At 38.9% G+C, this 17764-nt stretch overlaps 1 protein-coding gene across 1 annotated transcript in view; it reads right to left on the bottom strand.

The window, feature by feature from the left end:
• arhgef39 (Rho guanine nucleotide exchange factor (GEF) 39) overlaps positions 1-6135 on the bottom strand; it is a 64875-nt gene extending 58740 nt beyond the window's left edge. Inside the window, exons 1-3 of the mRNA XM_051077667.1 lie at positions 6025-6135; positions 4830-4986; positions 1843-1937 (exon numbers count right to left, since the gene is read on the bottom strand). Coding sequence (XP_050933624.1) covers positions 1843-1937; positions 4830-4964 — 230 coding nt within the window. The 5' untranslated portion in view covers positions 4965-4986; positions 6025-6135. The remainder of the gene's footprint in view (positions 1-1842; positions 1938-4829; positions 4987-6024) is intronic.
• Between the last annotated feature and the right edge of the window lie 11629 nt (positions 6136-17764).

Here is a 17764-nt window from a genome sequence, read left to right on the forward strand (position 1 = left end):
ACACATCCAAAATCATTCAAGTAGGTCTGCATGACTTTTGGCATGCTTAAACTGTTCCAACACAATCAACTCCTGCAGCTCCTTGAAGTTGAACACTTCATCAGCTCTTATCAAATGCTGCTTCCTGCTGATGTACAAAGTCTAAATAACTCTCTCCTGGTTGCAATCCCTCAGTCCTGAACCACTGTCTGTATGCATTGGGAACTAGCTCATAAACTTTTAGTTGTCATACTACATCATAGCTGCAGATGTGAGTGAGGTCTAAAGCAGCATAAGCTTCCTGGGCTTAACCTGTTACGGAGCCCTGAATGAGAGTTACCCATTCCTCCTTCAGCCAAGCTCACTGTATAGCTATTTTCTCAAACCTCTGAAAGAATAGCTTGACCCACTCAGGGTTGAAACTTGGTACCAGAGAGAAACACTTAATCGCATAAAAAATTTCCCACTCCTTCTGACGTGTTATCTAAAGCAAGCCTTGCTTCTTCCATGTTGAGTTTCATCCTCTCATGTTCCCTCTCTGTGTGTGTATCAGTAGATCCTACTACTTAACCAAACCACACCTACAGACCCAAAAAAACACTCATAACCCACTGCTATCCCCTTGACTGTCTACACAGCCATATCACTGCCTGGATAACAGAGTTGTGTGATAAGACCAAAATCTCATATCCTGATATATGAATATATATCATTCATGCTACAGAAGCAATGTTTACACTAGACTTTTGATGGCCAGTCTGTCTGGTAATCAAGAATTCCACTACTACCAGGCATATATTTTTAAGAGCCATATAATAGCCTACATTTAAACAAAAATAAAGCACAAATGTCATGATGCAACAAAAAGCTACTGTAATTAATTTAAAGGACTCAGCACAACTGAACTCCTTGAGGGATGTCTGCTTGTGCTAAATGTTAATATGAGAGTCTAGCCAAGTCATGTGACCAAACACTCCATGAATGAATCAGTGGAGGTAAAACCAAACTTTTCCATTGTATACAGTATGTTCACATTTAAAGAGAGATAACTCTTGGTAATTAAATAAGTGATAGGGACAAAAGTCTTTGGAATCTCTGCAGTACTGATCAAGCAAGGTGAACTGTCAATAGCTGCTGCAGTGTCAACAAACAGTGCACACATCCACATTAAAGCCCTACTGGATAATACTGTATATCTGGCAGTCATTCAGAGCTCAAAGAACCAGAAGACTGAAATCCAGTGATAAAAACAAATGTTGTTATCTTAACATAGAAATGACCAACATTTAAATATTACCACTTTGAAACAAAAATATCAGTTTTGGTATCAGCTTTCAAAAACCCAGACCTACTATGAGCTCTATTTTTCTTCTTTATTGATTTATGGATACCATAGCTGAATCTAATGCCTCCGTACACATGCACTAACTTCAAACACCAACCTTTTATTTATGTAACCACACTTTCTGAAGTTTTTCAGGTGCTTTTGGAGATTTTATTTTTACAGCATGAATGATGTGATGTCTAGAAATGTAGTAAGATCAGCTTCTCTCAGCACCCAAGATCTCCAACAGGTCAGGCAGGTAACGACAATTCATTAACAATAATGCTCTTCATTTGTGATATCACCTGGAGTAATTCCACCTGATATGCAGTAATGTATCCACTAAGGAAGAGAACCCCTCTACACTAAAGCACAGTATCACTGACTTCTGCTAATGGTCAAGATAAGGACTATACTTTGGCAAACTGAGAGTTTATCTTGACTGCATTCCAGCACAAGAGATAACTTACTAATCTAATGGTCTCTCACCAAAATCTCCAAAATATAGATATTCTTTAAATTATTCAGAGGATACTTACTGGTTTACTGAATTAATGGCTTTAATTGAGCTGAAGATGCTTTCTCTAATGTCCTCCCTCAGGGTTCCTTTGGCTTTCAAGATCTCCACAAAGTACTATGAGAAAGAGATGAGCAGAGGGAAACAACATTACATTATTTCTCAGCATCTGTAACAAGCTGGAAGTGGGCTGTCTCTGACTGGATATGTCATTGATAAATACAAATATGTTTGAGGTGCTTTCACTGCTGACATCTCTATTACTTACTATTACTTACAAATGTACTAATACCAAAACCAGACTGCACAGAACAGACCTTTAAGTTATAAAAACGGTTGGTAGCTTTTTACTCTACAGCAAAGACTGACCATTAACATTATACTGGCACACACGTATAGAGATTTGTTGTTGTACCACAACAATCACAATAAACTGACAGCTGTGCTAGTCTCAAGTCAACTGACATGAAAATATTATTAGCAACCTGAATGAACATTAGGCCTAAAATGACTCCTAACTGTGAAAGGGTGAAGGGTGAGTAATTGTGTAGACATGAGGCTACAACAATGGGAGGAAAAGTCTGTTCTTTCCGCAGGGAGGAAGATTACCATGACTTCTACCTTGAGTCTGTTAATATGTATTGAACTCAAAGAGTCCACTACATACTGTACCAGTGGAACATATTGTACAGTATTGGCTTAATGCTGAATCTTTTTCCTCTGAGAATGTTTGGCATGGAGATTTTGTCTTCACAGACAGTGTTACAGGCTCCAGCAAAAGAGGCTAGCTCCATGGTTTAACTCTCAAACCCATGTACTAAAACAAACAACACATAAATTTGAAAGAATATGGCGTATCACCAAACTGGAGGAATCCCATTTAGCATGGCAAGACAATCTTAAAATGTATAAGAAAGCCATCTGTAATACCAGAGCTGACTATTACTTATCATTAACAGATGAAAATAAGAACAATCCCAGGTTTCTTTTCAGCACAGTAGCCAGGCTTACAGAGAGCCACAGCTCTATTGATCCATGTATTCCTATAATTCTCAGTAGTGATGATTTCATGAGCCTCTTAAATAATAAAATTTTAACTATTAGAGACAAAATTCACCACCTCCTGCCCTCAACCAGCTCTGAGTTAAGTCAAAACACAGGATCCCTAGAAACAGCTGTAAAACCTAATCTAGACTGTTTCTCTCCCATCAATCTCCACCAGCTCACTTCAACTATTTCTTCATGTAAACCTTCAACCTGTCTTTTAGACCCCTTTTTGAAAAAGCCTACTCTCGATATATTAGCCGACTATAGACCTATATCCAACCTCCCCTTTTTTTCTAAGATCCTGGAGAAAGCAGTTGCAAAACAGTTATGTGACCTTCTACAAGACAATAGTTTATTGTGATTGCATCACAGTACAGAGACAGCACTTGTGAAAGTTACAAATGACCTCCTAATCGCATCAGACAACGGGCTTGTCTCTTTGTCTTGAGACTGGAGCATTTTATTGAGATTAAAGGAACTGCACTAAACTGCAACTAACATAGGCTTCAGTTTGTACATGTTAACGACAATTCCTCAATGTACACAAAAGTTAGACGTGGAGTTCCACAAGGGTCAGTGCTTGGACTAATTCTCTTGACTTTGCATATGCTTCCCTTGGGCAACATTATCAGGAATCACTTCATAAACATCCATTGTTATGCAGATGATACACAACTATATTTTTCAATGAAGCCTAATGAAACCACTTAGCTAAACTTCAGGCATGCCTGGGACATTAAGACTTGGATGACGAGCAACTTTCTACTACTGAACTCAGACAAAACTGAAGTCATTGTACTTGGCCCCTTGTCTCTCTCTCTCTCCCCCTCGGTCACTTTCTGCAGGTATTTCTTTCTCCAGAGCTTTAGAGTCTGATCTGTGATAACAGGCCTGCTGCTGCTCCTACAACCCCACTCAACACCTGCTGTTATATTTAGAAATTATTAGTACTGCTTCTAGTATTACTGCTGCTATTGCATTTATGACTTTAATTGTCATTACTATTATTTACTGATATCACTTTACATTTTTACATGGAATCTGCATTATGCTATGTTCTCCTGTCGCCTCTTGCAGCAGAAAATGAATGGATGGTAGTTATAAAATAAGTTTTGTAATTTGGCTAAACAGACCTATTCAGAATACCTGAATCATATGGTATAGGGCAGTAGTAGCAGCCTAATTTGTCAAAGCCAGCAATCATATTTATATCAGGACTACACTGACTCAGTCTATTAGCACAACCTGGTCTGTATTCATTAGAACATTTCCAGTTCAGATGTCTGATGCAGAAGGTACAGTATGACTGTGGCCTTTACAGAATGACGTATTTATAGTGTCTTCTCAATCACTTGTAGCTATTTTTGTTGATTTGTATTTACAGAGATGAAGTCTTCCCAAACTTAACTAGAGTAGCCTAAGCGTAGAACAGCAATGTACATTAACAGTGAATTATTAATTTATTGTTTAGGAAAAAAAAACAAAAAAAAAAACATATTTTTCATGATCTACTTCGAGTTTGGTGGTATCTGCTACATAGAACAAATGATTCAGCGCCAGGAAGCTGAGAGACATAAAAAATAAATCCTAACAGAAACTGAAGAAACGCCTAAGTTAATACTCCTCTACAACTTTTTTAACACTACAGTAAAATTTAAGATACATTTAAGCAATTCCTGTAAGCATATCTGTGGTTGTGGAGAGGGGTATGAGTACTATTAAAAGTGTACTTTAATAGTATACTTTAAAGTATACTTATAATAGTTGTAGTATTAGTATTGGATTGTACTAATACTAGTATTGAAGTATAAAAATATAATATAAATAAAAAAACAGACCCATCATTGCAACATGCAGTGTTGGCTCAGTGGTGGCTTTCTGACACATACTTTTGAGGCCTTTAGTTCAGACAGTGTGCAACCTCTCTGAGCCTCCAGCAGATTAGACAAGTGCAGTACGTACAGTGGTGACCAGCTTCAGCTGCTGGCAGTAATGTTGTTCTGTCTGCACCAACTCTCTAGCTGTTCGACTGCGTTTTCTCTCCCAGCGGTCCCTCTGCTCCTGGATACTGCTGCATGGGCCAGGGAATAAACTCATGGTCACACTGATGAGGAGGACACTGCAGAGACACAAGCAATCAGAGCAGGCCAGGTTTACAGACATGCATGACACTAATGACAAACTGAAAGCAATGTCATCTACAAATGAGTGTGTACCTGCTGATAGTTTGAATTTGTTTAAAAATCTGTTCATATATTTCATATCTATTTTAAACAACAACAACATATACAAATGTACACTGAAAGAGTTTTTGCTCCTCTCAATTGTTCCTCCTGTCTATACTGCTTGCAAACTAAGAGCTCCCTTACTAAAACGATACCACTGTAAGAGATGGGAGACAAAATTAACGGTCATTGTGCAAAATGTATCTTAATGGTCTGCTGACACTAAGACACAATTTCAACAGTCTGACTATTAAGCAGGTATCTTCCAAAGCTCTAGTCTTTTTAATGTGAAAATATCTCTTTGTGCACTGTGCAGAGCAGGATTTTAGTACTAAAAGCACAGTATCAGTGCCGGGATAGCTAGAAAACGTGAAAGCAATATTTAAAAAAAAGATTTAACCGGGATCAAATTGATTTGTTTTACACGTTAGAGTTACATTCACTCTGACACTGAGATGTTCCAAGGATCTATCGAGTTTTTATTTTTTAGGCATTCTGTTGCCTTGTGTGAACTACAGTATTCTTTCGGTACAAATTACTGTGAGACGCCGGGTAAGACAGACACAAACAAAGTGAGCTAACCGAGTCAAAGTTTAAAGTTACTGACAACGTCTTGAAATATTACTCACACTCCGTTAACGTGGATATTTTAAGTGCGACACTGTGGCATTACATTAAATAATACCAAACGTCTGTATACGTTTATGTTGTGGTGATGTTAATGTTATATACACGCGGTAAGTATCTATTTCTTAGACGGATATTATGGCTGGGATCTGTTTTTATGAAGAGGCGATATAAGGTAGCGTCTCAGAAATTTCAACAAATTAACGTTATTTATATTTCGTGTAAGAAACACACTGTTGTATCAACATGAAATGACTTAATATTGCTTATATATTGTATATAGAAGTATGTAATACGTATCTTACCTTCAGGTAACGTCTGCACTTTTAATCAAGGCGCTCTTTTCAGGTTGAACTTCCTTCTTCCGGGATGCGGTGTTGACGAGCACGCTGATTGGCTGCTCCACACCGAGACAATAACAGGAAACACCACCCGCTCGGCGCGCGAGACTGCTGCTGTACCAGCTCCACCCAGAACTGAGCTCAATATGTACACACTCACTGGAAAGAAACTTTTCGGTTATTCAGAGTAAAATTTACAGACATTTAGTTTACGTTTGTTTTAAAAAGCACTACATTTATACTGTAGAGTACAAAAACTCCATGTTATTCCATCTCTCCATTTCCTAAGCATCTCTCCTTGTTTTGTATGAGGATAATGTTTTATTTTACACTGTCCTTGTTCAAATAAATAAATTACAGTTACAATCTGACACTGAGTGAGAGGCAGGGTACACCTTAGACAGATCACCAGTGTATAACAGATAGGATTGACTCATAGAGACTCAGCCATTCCTACACAGGCACAGAAAAAGAGAACATGCAAACTCCACATAAAAAGACCCCAGATGAACCAGGGTTCAAACCCAGAACCTTCTTACTGTGAAATGACAGTGATAACCACTGCGCCACGACCATGCCACCTCTCTTTCTGTTATTGAAATGGCCAAATTCCCAGTAATATTACCCAGAACATGACTTTGGTGTGCTCAATGGCAGCAACAGCTCTGATACACAGGAAAAAAAAAGTTTGGTTCACTCTAGATAAATTGAGAGTGAATTCACTGTACATCATTTAGCCTGATGAACAATTATGCTTTAAACAGTTTAACACTGTTTGTTTTTTCCACACATTTATTCAGGGTTGATATTCAGAGTTTTGTCAAAAGGAAAAGGGTATTGATATGCAGATTTGATGTGATGTTGTATCTTTTCAACATATTTGTCAACAACAGAAGACAGCTTGATCAAAGTGAATATTTCTGGTTATTGTCTTATCATTCTAAATACGGATACATCTTTCATTGTTTTCTGACACAGCACTGTACCTTAATTACATGTGACCAACACACAGAGGTTAAGAATACTTTCAGTATTTTAAATTAGATTTAATTAGAATTTTAAAATGAACCTGAATGAATTGACTTTACTGGCACTTTTATGTTGGCGTCTTGTATTTACCATGCTTTTGTGTGACTGTGAACAGTTATTCTCCTAATAATAAACTATGAAATGTATCAGTCTAAAACAATCTTTACTCTGTGGAATAGAACAACAGAACATTCTTCATTACTCATCTTTCAAATCCAACCCCTAAGACATACACCGTAACAACTGTCTACTCTGATGAGTGATATGTATTGTATGATAATATCTATTGAGATTTATTAGATATTATGATTTTACTGTAATATATTTGTGTTGTGAATCCTGTTTTAATATGTTAAACATTAAAACATCATGTGTGGATGAACCTTTCATTGGACCCCAGAGCAAAAATGAGCCCATGGGCCCCAGTTTACCCCTTTTTTACTTTGCACAATGTGTACAGTTTTTCTGTGCTACAGAGGTGCAGGTTTGCCGTGTGGTAGTCTGATTTAACATTAATATAGGAAGACTTATTACATAGGGGCCCTTATCAAGACAGGTAGTCAGGTATCAAAGAGCACCCACTTTAAGGCCCTTATCATGTTAGTTGATAATGTAGTTTGGTGGCGCATATCCTCAAACAAATTACCATAAACCAGTTGACACAGTTGATTCCCTGGAGCTTTTAGACCCCTGGAGTTCTAATCCATCTTATTTTTTCACCAAAACTCTAGGCCTAAATATAGACTATGGGGAACAAGCAATACCAATGATTTTTATATGCTTGAAATTGAAACAGCTGAATGAACTTTTGGTAGTCTTGGTAGTGTTCTCTGTTTTTCTTTTTGTAACTTTCTTAGACTCATTCCCAGACCTTCAACAGATTTTACTGTGGATGTGTAAAGTAGTATTTTTTTTTTTTTTTTTACTTAGGGAGACCTTAAGGAAAGATACAACATAACTAGTAGCAAGTGGTGAGAGATGGTGCACTGGTTGATGTGAGAATGGCTCCAGAAGAAAGTGCAGCTCAGCAGTTTGTAGCTCATTAAAGATAAAAGTGATGCCCTCGGTAATCAGGCTGTGACGCAGGAGGCTATAGAATGAAATCCATGAGGACTGAGGACTTTCAAGTGAAAAAATAGGATGCATTTTTCTGAAGCTAATCCCAGGCTGCAGTTCATGTTGCCTGCAGCTCCACAGAGGAGCGAGAACACTGACATCTAGTGCTGATAGAGGCCAAGTCCTGCTGCAAGACAGGACACAAGTCAAGAGGGGGACTGCAGGATATCATATCTGAGTGGTTTCAATAGTCTTTTAACAACCAGTGTCACTCATTCCATCAAACCAGCTGATACAATGTATTTTGCACTTGCTTGTACCTTTATTGAATTCACATCTGGGTAGTGGTTTGAGTGGTAATTTCTAAAGCACTATTGTCTTTTTTTTAACTTAAGGAGTGATTAAGAACTAATCAGAGTTGCTATTATAAACAACAATGATAATCACACATATATTGTGATTGAAGATAGATGTCACGTTGGCTTAGTCCGTGTATTAATACCAATTTGGGGGGAAAAAAATGCAGTGCTAATCTCTGTTGAATCTGAAAGTGGGACAGCTTTTTGGTGAATCAGTTGGATCACAGATAAACAACGAATGACCATACCAACTCCTCCAGACTGCATGTTTTTATTCCATGTCTGTAATCAATATTACTTGTCATATAAATATTACTTGGACCTTTGCTTTCCTATTTAGGGTCAAATGATTCAAACTTTTATTCCATTGTGACGCCTCAAGAAATATTATGACATAATAATGTGTATTGGGGGGTGTATATGGGGCCGGGCATTTTCTGAAAAATGATAATAATAGTCCAACCTGTAATTATTACACTGAAGGCTACTACACTTTGTCACAATTCCTGTCTCAGCCCTGTTTATTTTGGCCATTATCTTATGGTTACCCACCCACACATATTGTTGGTTAACTGCCTGTCTGCTCTTGTTCTTGAACCGGTGAGCCTCCCGTCTGCTAGCCTCTGGTGTGCACATCATTCGGCTAACACTGGGATGCTAGCCTCCAGCCTGTTTCGCAAGTGGTTAGCATTCAGTCTGCTAGCCTCCAGTCTGAACCCCTGTCAGGTAGCTTTGGGCCTGCTTGCCTCCAGCCTGCTTCAAAGTCAACCAACATCAAGCTTGCTAACTTCCTGGCTGACCCTGCCGCTAACCATCATCATTCGCCTCAATTCAATTCAGTTTTTTAATTTTATTTATATAGTGCCGAATCACAACAAAAGTCATCTCAAGGCACTTTTCATATAGAGCAGGTCTAGACCATACTCTTTAAAATAGGTATTTACAGAGAGAGACCCAACAGTTCCCACCATGATCAACACTAGGCGACAGTGACAGGGAAAAACTTCCTTTTAAGAGGCAGAAACCTCGAGCAGAACCAGACTCAGGGTTGGCGGCCATCTGCCTCGACCAGTTGGTTTGAGGGGGGAAAGGGGACATATTGAGTTACTAACATGTAACATGGGATATGAATCCATATTGAGTGGAGAGAGAGGGAGAGAGAAAGAGAAAGAGAAAGAGAGAGAGAAGCTCAGAGCATCATGGAGATTCCTGCAGTCTAGGCCTATAGCAGCATAACTAAAGGATGGTTCAAGCCTGACCGAAGTTGGGAGAAGGTTCCACAGTAGAGGAGCCTGATAGCTGAAGGCTCTGCCTCCCATTCTACTTTAAGAAACTCTGGGATCCACCAGTAAACCAGCAGTCTGGGAGCGTTGTGTCCTAGTAGGATTGTAGGGAACTATGAGATCTTTAAGGTAAGATGGAGCCTGACCATTAAGGGCTTTGTAGGTGAGGAGGAGGATTTCGAATTTTATTCTAGATTTGACTGAGAGCCAATGTAGAGAGGCTAGCACAGGAAAAATATCGTCTCTTTTCCTATTTCCTGTCAATAATCGTGCTGCAGCATTTTGGATCAGCTGCAGAGTCTTTAGAGACTTGCTGGGGCAGCCTGAAAATAATGAATTACAGTAGCCCAGCCTGGAAGTAACAAATGCATGAACTAGTTTTTCTGCATCCTTTTGAAACAGAAAATGTGTAATTTTGGCGATACTACGCAGGTGAATGAAGACAGTCCTAGAAGTTTGTGGGACATATCTTGGTCAAAGATAACTCCCAGATTCTTTACAGTGAAGCTGGGAGCCAGGGCAATGCAGTCTAATGAAACTACATCATTAGAAAATGTATTCCTGACATGTTCGGGACCAATTACAATGAATTCAGTTTTATCTGAGTTCAACAGTAAAAATTGCTTGTCATCCTAGTTTTAATGTCCCTAAGGCATGCCTGAAGTTTGGCTAGCTGATTGGTTTTGTTAGGATTTATTGACAGATAAACCTGTGTATCATCTGCATGGAAATTTATGGAGTTTCCTGATTATGTTACCCAAGGGAAGCATGTACAAAGTGAACAGGATTGGTCCAAGCACTGACCCTTGTGGAACTCCATGTAACTTTTGTGCACATGGAGTAGTAGTTGTTAACATGTACAAACTGAAGCCTATCAGATAGATAGGACTTAAACCAGTTTAGTGCAGTTCCTTTAATCCCAATAAAATGCTCCAGTCTCTGTAAAAGGATGTGATGGTCAATCAAAAGCAGCACTAAGATTAAGGGGAGAGCTTCCTTAAGCAGCCTAGTTGGGATGGGGTCTAAGAGACATGTTGAAGATTTAGATGTTGTAATGGTTGATGTGAGCTGGGGGAGGTCGATGGGAGAAAAAGACTCAAGGTTAGGTTTTGCAGCTGAGTCTATGGGTCCTGTGTTTTGACATAAATCAGTGCTAGTTGAAGGCAGGATGTGATTAATTTTATTTCTAATAGTAGAAACTTTATCATCAAAGAAGTTCATAAAATCACCACTGCTGAGGGTTATAGGGATGCATGGATGTATAGAGCCGTGGCTCTCTGTCAGCCTGGCTACTGTGCTGAAAAGAAACCTGGGATTGTTCTTATTTTCATCTGTTAATGATAAGTAATAGTCAGCTCTGGTATTACAGATGGCCTTCTTATACATTGTAATACTATCTTGCCAGGCTAAGTGGGATTCTTCCAGTTTGGTGGAACGCCTACGTGCTGTTTGTTTCAGTGAACAGGTTTGGGAGTTGAACCATGGAGCTTGCCTCTTTCTCTTTATTGTTCTCATTTTTAGCGGGGCAATGGAGTCTAGAGTAGTACGCAGTGAGTCTGCAACACTGTCCTCAAGATGATCAAGCTGGGAGGGAGTAGCTTCTGCTAAATTAAGTTGAGGCACTGGACCTAGGTTAGCTGGAATCATTTCCTTAAATTTAGCTACTGTACTATCAGAAATGTTTCTAGTTAGGACATTTTTACCTGTTTGTACATAATCCAGCAATATGAATTCAAAAGTGATTAGAAAGTGGTCAGATAGAAGGAGATTCAATTACATGTTACATGTTCAATGTCAATACCATAGGCTAAAAAAAGATTGAGAGTGTGACTGAAACAGTGAGTGGGTTTATTTACACACTGAGAGAAGCCAATACAGACGAGTAATAAGGAAAATGCAGTGCTAAGGCTGTCATTATTGACATCTACATGAATATTGAAGTCACCTACTATAATGACTTCATCTGTTTTAAGTACCAAACTCGACAGGAACTCTGAAAATTCAGATAAGAAATCAGAGTATGACCCAGGAGGGCAGTATGCTATAACAATAATAAGACTGGCTTTAGTGTTTTCCACCTTGAGTGTGACAGACTAAGAATGAGGCTTTCAAATGTATTCTAATTTAGTTTAGGTTTAGTGTCTGTGATTAGTAAACTGGAATCGAAAATGGCTGCGACTCCATCCTGACGCAACTCCATCCTGACACAGCCAGGTTTCAGTCAGACAGAATAGATCAAGATGGTAATCTGAGATCAAATTATTAACAAATACAGCTTTGGATGAGAGAGATCTAATATTAAGCAACCTGCATTTAATTATTTTATTTTGCTGTACATTTGAATTGGCTGTGTTGATTTTTATTAGATTATTGTGACTAGCTCCTCTTTTGTTGACCTTTGATTTAGCTGATTTAAGTGGTCGGGGGCAGACACAGTCTCTATGGTAATGACTGCTCTAAAGGAGGAACAAAGAAGCATGTAAGACTGCAACTCTGTCTCCTGGCCTGACCTCTGGATTGTGGGCTTTGGCTTCCTAATAAACTCTGTGAGATTTCTAGATATGAGAGATGCTCCATCAAAGGTGAGATGAATGCCGTCTCTCCTAATCAGACCAGGTCTCCCCAAGAAGCTCTTCCAATGATCTACCCACTCATTGGTCAGATTGGGCAGGGGACCAGAGAAAACTACGGTGTCCGACATGGTCTTTGCAAATGTACACACCGATTCTATATTAACAATTTGTGACCTCCGACTGGCATAGTTGGGTGTCATTAGCGCCGACGTGAATGACAATTTTACTATAGCTATGCTTATCCTTAGTCAGCAGCTTTAAATACGATTTAATGTCGGGGGAGTATCTAACTGTGAACTGGGTGGTGGTCGGCAGTGGGCTTCTGCTTCGACTACTCCTGTTCTTACGAACAATCACCCAGCTGGCCCGTTTTCCCGGCTGCTCGGGAACTGCCGGGGGAATGCTAACAGGAGCTACAGGGGGGTGTTTAGCATTAGCTGCTGAATTAGATTCCATGGCACGGAGCTGGGACTCTTAATTCACAAAGCCTCGCCTCAAGTACAGCAAACAAACTACATTTATTACATATGCTATTATCATTAAATGAGGCAGAGGTGTAACTAAACATTAAACACGCAGAGCAAGAGAAAGCAGGAGAATGAGAGCGAGAGGCCATGGCTGAGAGTTTGGCTAAATCAGTAGCAGAAGATAGTGTGAATCAGTTAAGTACCACACAGAATTGAAGAGTTGTGGGTGATTTAGCAACTACTATTACTGTGAATGTGCAGATTAGATTGGTGATAGACTCAGGGATGTAGTGACGATAAAAGAGAAATGAACTAGTCTGAGGCAGGCAAGCAAGAAATGATCTCCAAACGCTGGTAACCGGAATGAAACAGGCTTACCGCAGCACGTCTTCCCACCCCGCTCTCCAGTCTCCAGCCTCCACTGATGATGTTTCTGGTTTCCAGACACCAGCTGCCTGCTCTGGTCCTCAGCCAGGAACATCATGTGATGGGTTCATGTTGCTGTCCATTTGGCTGCATTCCAGCAGGTGGAATGATCTCCAGTCCTGATCTCCAGTATTCTGCCTGTCCTGCGTCCTGCCATGAACCCCTGTCTCCTGCTTGCCCATCGAAGGGAGCTTCCTCCTTTCCTGTTGGCCTCCTGCTCATCCTTTTAGGGTTCCACCTTTATCACTGCCCTCCAGAAGGTCTGACCTGCTATCTGATCACCCTCCTGAATGGCTTGGCCCTATCGTCTGGTCACCCTCCATGAGCACCTTCCTATCTGGTCCAGAGGCTTCCCAACAGGGGTCTCTTGCTCTGCCACTCTCCAGCTGCAGGTGACCTGCCTCAAATCTCCCAGTGGACTCAGCATGGACTTAGCCCTTCTTTGTGTCTCTGTTCTGTCTAGAAGCCATTGCCTGGGGAGATGAGTCGGTAGTGTTACCTGTTTTTGTTCTGGTGCTGGCATGTCTGTCTGTCTGGGACCATACATTCCTTACAATAATTGTGAAACTGCTTCATTTTGTCAATCCTTAAAGGCCACAATGTCATTGCAGCAATGGTAAAAAACACAGTTCAACATGAGATGATGTAAAACACACTCAGTCAATATTCCTGTTTCTTTAACAAACAACAGATTTCATTTTTATTAGTAATAATAAGGTATGTTATACAGACAAAATGTAACCGCAAAGCTATAATTAACAGTATTATTAACTATCTATTAACTACCTATTGTATTTTCTTCTTCACTAATTTAACTATGGACGTAAGAGTCAGGAGGATTTTTATACAAACATCACATCAAATGCATATTTTAAAGCTCCAGGATAACTTTAAATAAAACTATGATGAGTCACAAGTTCCATACAGGATCAATTGATGAATTGATGTTTTTATTGTTTTTTTTTCTTTTTTGCTGTGAAACAACATGTTCAACAGGGCTTCTAACCATGTCAATATACAGAGACACTAAGTCATGTAAGTGGATAAGATTAACCAAAATGAATTAATTACATTTTTTAAAATCACATAAATATCACTTCTGAATCACATATGAAATACAGATTTAAGGTGGGGAATCATTACATGTCATAAGAATTTCACAGGTGACAATCCAATACAATCTATTATTCATCATCTATATAGTGGAAGACTGTAGTGAGAAAATGTATTTAAATTTAAATCAATTAAATGTCATATTTCTCATCCCACATGATATTAAAAGTTCTTTCTACATGCTATTTTCCAGCAATGATATTACATTTGATCTTCTGTGTGTGAATTTACTGAAAGGGAACTTATACTGAGAAAGACATGATCACCTCCCACCAGCTCTCTGCAGACCAGGAGCAGGATATCCATGGACTGCAGGTAATGTGACAGACTCTACAGAGAGTGAGGCAAAACTCTGCAAATTGCTGAACAGATAAAATGCATCTTTAATGAGAGGATTTATTGAAATGCACAATATTGGTAGGCCCACTCTTTATTGTTTTCAATTTTATTGTGTTTCCAGTACATTTGGTATTATAATAATTGGCCCCAAAACAGATTGGTGCAAATTAGGCCTCTTTTGCCTCGAGGCATTGGAGGCATGAACAGTGCAGGAGCCCACAGTCAAAGGGTCCTTTTTTTTTTACCTGAGCATAGGAAGAAAAAAAAGTAAAAGCGTCAATAATCTACACAAGTGGAGGAACTCTCCCAAGGTTCTGATGCCCTCTGGTGTATTATTCATACCAGCTATTGCCAGAGGACTCATAATTGACCTCTGCACTTTGTAAAAAAAACTTCATGAGATGAAAGAATGTGATGTTTTGTAATTCAACTTTTGAATTCAACTCTACCAATCCAATAGTATTGGATTGTAAGCCATGAATTATTCAACACATAGGGGGCAAGGCTATCTTAGCTGGAAGATGTTATATGTAACAAGGTTTCAAGACCAAGGGATATCAAATGAGTTGGCTCTAAAAGGAAAACAAAAAACAACAAATAAAAGTCACATCAAAATAAATAGGAGCACTGTTGGACAGAAATCTCTTAAGTGACTACAGCAGAAATATTATTGTCAAATAGCACTTTTTCTGCAGGATCCTGGCACTTGATGTGAACAAAATCTCTTAAGTGTTTATTGATGTAGAATCCCATTATCTGCCTTTGCTGAAGGGGGGCAAAGGCTTCATTTATGTATTAATGCTTCACTGCTGGCCCTTCACTTAACTTCTGAGTTGTAATTAACAATGTTTTTGTCAAATGGTAATCATGGCGTCAAGTGTTGATACTTGAGTCATGTTTCTAGGCTGTTCACAAGTACGTCATTGTATCAGACTTAGGCAGCAGAAACTATACTGTTTTTTCTGCAGTTTGAGAATTATTTTGAATAAAGTCTCTGTTATCATGAGCAGGCTGAACTCTTTAAATAAGGATAATTGTTTAAAACAAACCTCTATATTATCTTGAACAAACCTTTCCAGATTTGTTGACATTGAATGATTTATAAATCTATGGTTGTGTTGATAAAACATTAGTATGCACATTAAATTCCAATGCTTATAATATAATATATAAATAAATCCAAAAATATGTAAAGAGTGCAGATGCAAAAGAAGAATATTTTGTAGAGATGTTCAAACACAATTAGCTGTAATTGCCCATTGTCTGCCTCTAGTAGCCTTGCTAAAAACTCTCAATCAGCATTTGGAACCTTGCACTTCACACCCTGTTGCTGCTATGTGTTTTATAGAATGGTGAGCTCAATAAAGCAAAATGACCATTTGGCCTTGGGAGAGAAAAAATAATCACATGGTGACAAACAGCTGCACAAAACTGAGTGACACTCAAGTGGTGGAGGACCATCAAAACAGCCATGTGTTTGCAAAACCCAGTGGTTTTCATTGATAATGATAAACTGCCATGCCCGCAATTACTGAAAGCACTGGATGGCAGGGTTTTTTTATGTGTGACAATGAGGTCTACTCCTAATTGACGGTCAGGGACACTAACTCACTCAAAAGCTGTCACTCAAGCATCAGACAGGCAAGGTCTGGGGGGCTGGAGAAAAGCTCCAGGATATTATAACACACCACTGAAGACCCTCTTTTTACTATGCTTCTTTTAAATTAGCACCAAATAGCCATACAAAGGTGCTAATACTCTGTCCAAGACAGACATGGTGGGGGTGGGCAGAATAAACCCAAGGTTCTTTTCCCTCTCAACATCATCAATAGATAGTAGGTCTACTGACAGAGCTTTTTTTCCACACAGCTGCAACCTCTGTACTCACCTGTATACTGTCAAATTAATGTATTGCATTTAAATAAGACACGCAGAGTCAGTACATAGAACTGTGCCATATTAATATCAAGTCATAAAACCAAGTCTTATCCTGCAAATATATTAAGAATCTCTGCAGTGCTTCTCTCATCTTGCTCTTAGTGTTCCTGGTAATATTAATAATTCACAGTTCCTTACTTTGCCTAACTTTCAGTTGCCTATAAGCAGATACCCTTCAGCAAACAATACCTAGAATTAGAGTACGGTTTCTGACCTTTTTACTTGTGATCCTGTTACAGTAAAGGTGGGTCTGGGGTCCTTTGTTATTTTTCAGATGTCTATGAGACTCAAAGAGACTCTCTGTCTTAACTTCTCTCATGGTTTAATCTAATGTGTGATTCCTGACCGAGGCCCAGAGATGTAACAAAAAATCTAAACTTAAGCAGAAGTCTTGAGAAATGAATCCAAATGTATTAAGCAGTGTTTTGTTCTTTCTTCTTTCCTCTCCCATTAATCATCTCACAACCATCTTTGAATTTTTGGTAGGGCCTGTCCCCTTGGTTTCTAACCATTAGATGTAACTACCTAACCATATATAAGCAGCTAAAACCAGCTCCACTTTAAAGAGCTACAACAGTACTTCAGTGTATAAATATCAGTTACTCCAATTTCCAAAAATCAAATCAAATCAAATCAAAAAGTAATCACCATACAATAATCAAATGACTAAAATGTGTTAAATGAAAATACATTTTTGTGAAAAAGAGTAAATCTACATTCAAATCAAATGCTAAAGTGAACACTGACAGAGGTGCAGACATTTGTCATGAACCTTGAAGAATCTACTTGACACTGAAGCTGGACCGTCAGGACTAAGGATGAATAAACAGAGCAGCAATCCTCTTTATCCCATTATTATTGGTTTATTCTTCAGAGATATTCTTTATTTTCTGAGTGTGGTGTTACTGCTTCTATCCTCCAAACACGTCAACACAAGCTATTGCTGTTAATTTACGTCCAATTTCAAACAGTAACATACTGTATTAATGTAATACGGTTTTGTACTGTAGTTTGTGGGTTGTTCAACGTGAAGCACCAGCGTGCAGGCTGTCAACAGTATGCTAATGTTATAAATTACAGTTAACTACAGTATTTTTGAAATTTGGTGCGTGCCAAACTCG

The sequence above is a fragment of the Lates calcarifer genome, linkage group LG18, assembly GCF_001640805.2.
Source record: "Lates calcarifer isolate ASB-BC8 linkage group LG18, TLL_Latcal_v3, whole genome shotgun sequence".
NCBI lineage: Eukaryota > Metazoa > Chordata > Actinopteri > Centropomidae > Lates > Lates calcarifer.